The sequence below is a fragment of the Limulus polyphemus genome, unplaced genomic scaffold (genome assembly GCF_000517525.1).
Source record: "Limulus polyphemus unplaced genomic scaffold, Limulus_polyphemus-2.1.2 Scaffold12, whole genome shotgun sequence".
Taxonomy (NCBI): Eukaryota; Metazoa; Arthropoda; class Merostomata; order Xiphosura; family Limulidae; genus Limulus; species Limulus polyphemus.
In genome coordinates this window covers 1,404,340-1,411,976 of record NW_013665622.1, presented here as the reverse complement: position 1 = coordinate 1,411,976, position 7,637 = coordinate 1,404,340, and the positions used below count along the sequence as shown (strand labels likewise).

Genomic DNA, 7,637 nt, shown 5'->3' with positions numbered 1-7,637 from the left:
ATAATACGTTTACTTTATTACTCATAAGTAGCAGACCCTAGCATAGCAACCAGACATTACTTAGAAATTATCATAGTATGATAATACGTTTACTTTATTACTCATAAGTAGCAGACCCTAGCATAGCAACCAGACATCTATTTTGAGAGAATAGGAAAAGACGTATTTTGAAAATCAGAACTTTCATGTTGTATGCTTTACTAGTCATAAAAACGTTTACTACTTTAACTAACCAAGGACAGTTAAATGGACGAAGTAGCTCATTAGGGGATGCGTGTTAACCTGGCACTCATAGTCTCCTTGATCAGCGAGTTCGGCTAGTCTAATCTTCAAAACCCAATCATCACCATGAGACATGTGAACGGCTTCAAATCTTTCCTCTGCTGTATATGTTGTTTCTCCAACGGTTAATACGTGAAAGTCCCGTCTCCTGATCCAAGACACCTAAAAATAGATGAGAATGTCCACATTTGATAGCTTTTTTTATGAGCAGTGAGATTACAGAAAATGGGTCACTCATACAATCTGGGACAACATTTAAGTTAATTAGCCCTTCATGAACAATAAGAACATGTAAATGGGCTACTTATAAAACATGATAAAACGCAAGTCCTTTAGCCTATTGTGAACGAAAGAAGTACAATAATGGCCATTTACAAAATGATGAAATCGAGTTAAGTACTTCTTTTAGAACATTAAGTAAACACAGTTTTGGTACAAAATCATGATAATTCGAGCAAATTTGAACCTTTATGAATACCAAAGACACACAATATGAGTCACAAATGTAAAACTGATAAAAGCCAAGTTTGACTCAAGTCCTGGTCAAAGGACAAATAATACTAGAAAATATTAGGGAGGGAGTATTGGATAAGATAAATATAGTTAAAATATTAGGGAGGAGTATATGATACGATAAAGATAGTTAAGATATTAGGAAGGAATATATGATACGATAAAGATAGTCAAGATACTAGGAAGGAATATATGATACGATAAAGATAGTCAAGATATTAGGAAGGAATATATGATACGATAAAGATAGTCAAGATATGAGGAGGGAGTATAGGATAAGATAAATATAGTTAAAATATTTTGGAGGAGTATATGATACGATAAAGATAGTTAAGATATTAGGAAGGAATATACGATACGATAAAGATAATCAAGATATTAGGAAGAAATATATGATACGATAAAGATAATCAAGATATTAGGAGGGAGTATAGGATAAGATAAAGATAATTAAGATATTTATTTAACAACAAAGATATCCCTGTTTTCCCTTGCTGATTTCCTCCTTTTGGCGACGAACAAGTGAAATCTGTTAGGAACCAAGATGGTTGTGAGAAGGGTAGCGCAACTACTTTCTAATGTGGGAGCACTTTACTTGCCACACGGTATTGAAACACCTATACTTTCACAATGCATGTGTAGATCTTTTTCTGGTACAGAAAATAAACAGATCTCAGGTTTTACAGTATTTAAATATTCAAGCTTTGTTATAATTATGTTACGGCCTGGCATAGCGTGGTGATTAGGGCGCGAATCCCCGTCACACCGAATATGCTCGCCCTTTCAGGCGTGGGGGTGTTATAACGTTACGGTCAATCCCACTATCCGTTGGTAGAAAGAGTAGTCCAAGAATTGGCGGTGGGTGGTGTTGACTGCTAAATTAGGGACGGCTAGCGCAGATAGCCCTCTTGTAATTCAAAACAAACCAAACTCACGTTATATTAAAGACGAAGGAAGATGTGTTTTTACGGTATCCAACAATATAAACAATGTCATCGTATTGTACGGTTTTCACTTAAGCATATGTTCTTGTAATTCAAAACAAACCAAACTCACGTTATATTAAAGACGAAGAAAGATATGTTTCTACGGTATCCAACAATATAAACAATGTCATCGTATTGTACGGTTTTCACTTAAGCATATGTTCTTGTAATTCAAAACAAACCAAACTCACGTTATATTAAAGACGAAGAAAGATGGCGTTTTTACGGTATCCAACAATATAAACAATGTCATCGTATTGTACGGTTTTCACTTAAGCATATGTGCTGCTTGTTTTAATTTGTTAATAAACTGAAGTTTAATGTTATGCTCGATAAATTAGATATAGAGAAGAATACACTGTAAAGTTTCAAGGTATGTGTAAATTTATATATTTTTAAAGAAAAATAGTTTAAAAATTAATAATCTCGTTATTTAAATACATTAAATCACAGAGACGTACCAAAAAACTGTAATAAGTCTTACTTGAAAAGGTGTGTGATATTAGCACTGTTCAACAGAACAGTGAAACTACTGAATATATAACTGACAAGACCAATACAATCTGCGTTCTACATTTTTACACCTCTTGATGTTTTCTGTTCGAAAAAAAAAAATATTCTTAAATTTTTTATCTCCACATACAAAGATTAGTTTGTTCTCTCATGTTATTGGGCTGACCACACAACAAGTCAGAGTAATTTAAACAAAACTTCCATGCAGTCTCAGAAACGAAATAGGCCGGATTCATTTCACGATTTATTTATTATGTTGCGCGCATCAGTTTTATATCCAAAAAAAAATGTTATGTTTTGTTTATTAGTTTCAAACGCTTATTGCCTTTTCCCCAGAAACGATTCTCAACGAATTCTAAGAGTTCAAGTATTTTCTGTTGATATAAACGATTAAGTAGTATTATAACGCTTCACTTTTCCTACACCTCCCGCTGATATCAGTGCAGTCATGCATAACTGGTACTGAATGAAGTGACTTTACCACCTTGATAGCTTAATACCTTAACTAATGAGTTTGTCAGTGTCACTACCAACAACATGCACGACATTAAGAGCTGGTTCCAATCATTAATATTTTCCAGTCAATAATTTTCTTTCTGTGGGCTGCTCAACATTTATGCCCACAAGCTCCACTATGTCGATAAATTAACCATAGAATAGTCTGATGCCTTCATATGGTTCACTAAAAGTTCGATACCTATAAATTAGAGCTAGGTAATAAATATTAGTGCATTGAGAGAAGCTTATGGTAACTTCTAGAGAAGACTGTAGGAATTCATTTATAATTGTTTGTTGGTATAAATGTTTTGGTCATTGTATAAATCTAGATATCATAAACTGAAAGGCTTAAAAAAATACAATAAACTTGTACCAAACTTATCTTAGTAATCTATCTATCTATCTGGGCAGGACTACGTATTTTAATGTCCTAAGTTCGAGTCGCGATGCCACTAAACCCCCGATGCACCTTCTATCGTAGGCAGTCCTGTTATTCGGTTCTAGGAAGAGCAGATGAAGTCATTGTGGAGGCAGGTGCCGCTGAATAATTGCCATTATTCTGGTCAGTGGTTCAAAGACAGGGACGGTTTAGTCCCTGTGAAATAACTTAGACCAGTCTAACATGGGACTTAAAATTGAATTCTACTCATTAAAAAAAAAGAAATCAAATAACAAGAGCCCGAATTTGAGTCCGTTAACTATTTAATCCTCCTCATTCAATATCTAGGTTTAAACCTTGGTAATTAAGAACTTGCGCTTTGATTGAATCATGAAATGTAAGCTACATTGTAGAACCCTTTTCAACATCATCTAAGTATGAAACCTTTTTAAATAAAAAAAGAGAGGTTTGAATATACTTACTAAATATTATATTTTAAATTTTTTATTCATTTCACTAAAGATCTAAGTTTGAATCCTGCTAATGAAATACTTTGGTTATAATTCTGTTTGATCCGATTGCTTACTTAAATATTGACTTATTTCATACTTATCTTCAAGTTGCATTGAAATTATGTCTTAAGTTAATTAAATTACCTTTTTCGACACCTATATTTATTTAGCTTTGATTTGCCTACGTGTCATTAACTTAATCGAAAACAAAAATCGTTGTCATTCTTTTAGCCCAAAGCCATACAACGAGCTCTCTGTCCACCGCGGTAAATCGAACCCCCGATTCTACCGTTGTAATTCGGTAAACTTACCGCTGACCCAGTAGAAAGGATAAAGTTTAAACAATGTAGTTCAGTGTAAATTCTGTTAATTGTAAAACGATTTCAGTAAATAGTAAAACGTACATCAAGCTTCTGTTCTTACCGTTCATACACTTTGATACCTTGTAATAGTTTTACTATTTAACAAAATAAAAACCAGTAAAGAATTCGTACCTCTTCACGTTTTAAGAGTTTCAGAAAAATAACACTATCCTACAAAGCACCGAATTCATAAAGTGTGAATTTTCCTAAATGTTCATGTTTTAGAAACAAGCCATGTATCCCAGGAAACTTTCAAACTTTTACTTCTGCCAGAAATAGTGGGTAAGCCTAGACGACATTTACGTGTAAATGATGGATAGTTTAGTCAGCCTTTCTTTTTCGCGGGAAACCACATACTAAAGCTTAAAGCAACTTACAATATTGGCCAAAGAAGGATCTTGTTTGTTTGTTTCTTGGTAATTAAGCACAAAGGTACACAATGGGCTATCTGTGCTCTGCCCACAACGGGTATCGAAACCCGGATTCTAGCGTTGTAAGTCCGCAGACATACCGCTATGCCACTGGGGGGCAAGAAGGATCTAAAACGATAAAGAAAGTCATATCTTGTTAACACATGTAGTCTTGTTGAATTGAAACAGGAGATTACCGAATTCGTCTTTGTATTTTTATATTCTATATTTTGCAATCGTTCAAACCCTCGGTGACTCAGTGGTAAGTCTGAGGGCTCACAATGCGAAAAAAAAACATGTTTCAACATTCGTGACAGGTATAGCATAGATAGCCCATTGTGTAGCTTTGAGCTTAGCAACAAATAATCAAAAATAATCGTTTTCTAAACAAAATGATTATTTATAATTTTTATTTTTTGTAAGATGTGAAGTCGGGATGCTGCTGAGTTAACTCAATGAAACATTGCAGTGAGTAATTTATTTCAGCCCCGTTTCAGTCGATTTTAATTCTTTTGATTTAACGTTCTAGAAACATAATAATTACAAAATAATTCCTAATTAAAAATCCGAGAGCTTTCCAAGATCACAATTTATTTCGTTACGCATGTGTATCGGAACTGAACTTTATCAGAGTGAAAGGTGATTTTATGTACAGTTAATGAAAATGTAGTAAAGAAACAAATCTTGATCATGAACATTATCAGCTGAAGTAGGGCGTGAAGTGGGAGTACAGGTTATTCCAAATTTCCAAAACAGTCGTGGATAAAAAAAATAAATACAAAAATACAGGAAGGAAGTATTTAATACGTTAGAGAAAGTTACTGTGGTCTTATTATATCTTGTAAGGGACAAAATAGAATTTTCATCTCTTTCTCTAATTCACAGAAGAAACCATTTGTTAGCAAACCTTATCGAATTGAAACCTTATACATAATCTTCTTTTTCCTTGAAGTTGAATAAACATATGTTATTGAGCTACTAATTCTCCAGGCATGTGACTAACTGTAATGTGTTTCAAATTTTAATTACTATACATATGTACTTATTAGCTAGTTTAAAGCGTGAAAACAAGTTGTCTTTCGATATCTTAAATGAGTACAATATGGAGCAATTCACTAAAGCTAGTAAAATTAGTTGCCTTTTCTAACCAATTACAGATCAACTTAGAAAATGTTAAGATATGGGATTTCAATCTATTCCCGTGCTGTGGACATTAATATACCAAGGCGTAAAGTATCACCTGGGTACTTTATTGTATTTAATTTAATCAGCTATGTTACAAGGAAGTAGTGTCATGTTTGTCTACATCCAATAGCTAGAGAATACAATAATTAATTCTAATTCAACAGTCACTGATCGCTTACGAAAACTGATTTACTATATATTATTATTACAAGAAGAACTTATACGAAAAATAATATCTGGTACAGGGCTATTCTTAAGAAGTAAATGAAGGATAGAGCACAATCGCCACGGAAAATTCGATTTTTATATATTATCGCCGTTTCCAAAAAGAATAAATGACCTTCAGCTTTTTTCGTGTAATAATATTTTGTTTTGTTTTACTTCGTGGTCTATTCCTAGCATACGTATATATATTGTTTTCAGTGTTGCACCTGCAATGACGTTTGATAACAAACGAGAGAGAAAATAAATGCACGAACAACCCTTCTTAGAGTTCCTGATAAACCAGCGCCTCAGTGGTTAACTTGGGTCAAATTGTAACCAATCTGTTTGAGTACAGCTTTGTGCGTTACATGTACACCATCACAGGACAAGACATGGCCAGGTGGTTAGGGCGCTCGACTCGCAATCTGCGGGTCGCGGGTTCGAATCCCCGTCACACCAAACATGCTCGCCATTTCAGCCGTGAGGGCGTTATAATGTTACGGTCAATCCCACTATTCGTTGGTAAAAGAGTAGCCCAAGAGTTGGTGGTGGGAGGTGATGACTAGCTCCCTTCCCTCTAGTCTTACACTGCTAAATTAGAGACGGCTAGCGCAGATAGCCCTCGTGTAGCTTTGCGCGAAATTCATAACAAACAAACAAACGTTACAATCCATGTCGCCACCTTCGCTCACACATCTTGACAATAGTCCTGCTGCACAGTTCCCATTGAAAAGGCTTTGCCATAACATGTTCAAATTACATCCATTCTCCGTATGACTTGTATCACGTAAGGTATCATATTCTGCAGATCAATAAAGATCTAATTATGTGTATGAATTATGTATGTATTCTTACTTACTGTTTAATGTCTTTTTTTCAATATTAAACTAGATATGACACACGTTGGGAAAGATTCTTTTTGTGCTATTGTTTAATTTTTTTCTATTATTAAACTAGATATCACACACGTGGGGAATTTTTTTCTGTTATTGTTTAATGTTTTTTATATTAAACTAGATATGACACACGTTGAGAAATTTTTTTTTCTATTATCGTTTAATGTTTTTTTTTCAATATTAAACTAGATATGGCACATATTGGGAAATAATTTATCTGTTATTTTTTAATTTTTAAAAATATCAAACAAGATATGATACGCGTTGGGAAGTATTTTTTTCTGTTACTGTTTAATGTGTTTTTATTATTAAACTAGACACTACACACATTGAGAAATATTTTTTTTTCTGTTATTGTTTAATGTTTTTTAAATATTAAACTAGATATGACACACGTTGGGAAGTATTTTTTTCTGTTTTGGAGTTAGGAAGATGCATCTTTTAGGACCAGTCAGGATGACGTAGATTGGAACTAATAAGATTGCACGAAAGTACGGAAAAGAATATCAGGTTATCTAGTCTGTTCAGGAGATGTCGTAAATCAATCTGCTTTTTAGTGGCCTGGTGTCAGTTTCCGATCCATAAGCCCGGACTTCGGAATACACAGACATATTTCTGTTTTTTTCTTCTACATTTTCTTTATTTCCAATTTTTGTTGTCCAAATGTTGTTTTTTTCTGTTAGAGTTCCTTTAATTCCATTTCTACTGTTTTCTCATTTGAGCGCCTTAGTGGCTCAGCGGTAAATATCTAGGTTTATGACGCTAAAAGTCGAGTTTCGATACCCGTGATGGGTACAGCACAAATATCCCATTGCATAGTTTGTCCTCAATAGCAAACAAGTGGGCCCGGCATGGCCAGGTGGTTAGGCCGCTCGACTCGCAGTCTGCGGGTCGCGG

At 34.2% G+C, this 7,637-nt stretch overlaps 1 protein-coding gene across 2 annotated transcripts in view; it reads right to left on the bottom strand.

Annotated features, from left to right (window-relative positions):
* Nucleotides 1–7,637, bottom strand: part of LOC106478802 (zwei Ig domain protein zig-8-like) — a 97,321-nt gene that overhangs the window by 9,788 nt on the left and 79,896 nt on the right. For both annotated transcript variants that reach the window (XM_022382685.1, XM_022382687.1), the window contains exon 3: nt 234–444. In XM_022382685.1, the coding sequence (XP_022238393.1) occupies nt 234–444 (211 nt within the window). The remainder of the gene's footprint in view (nt 1–233; nt 445–7,637) is intronic.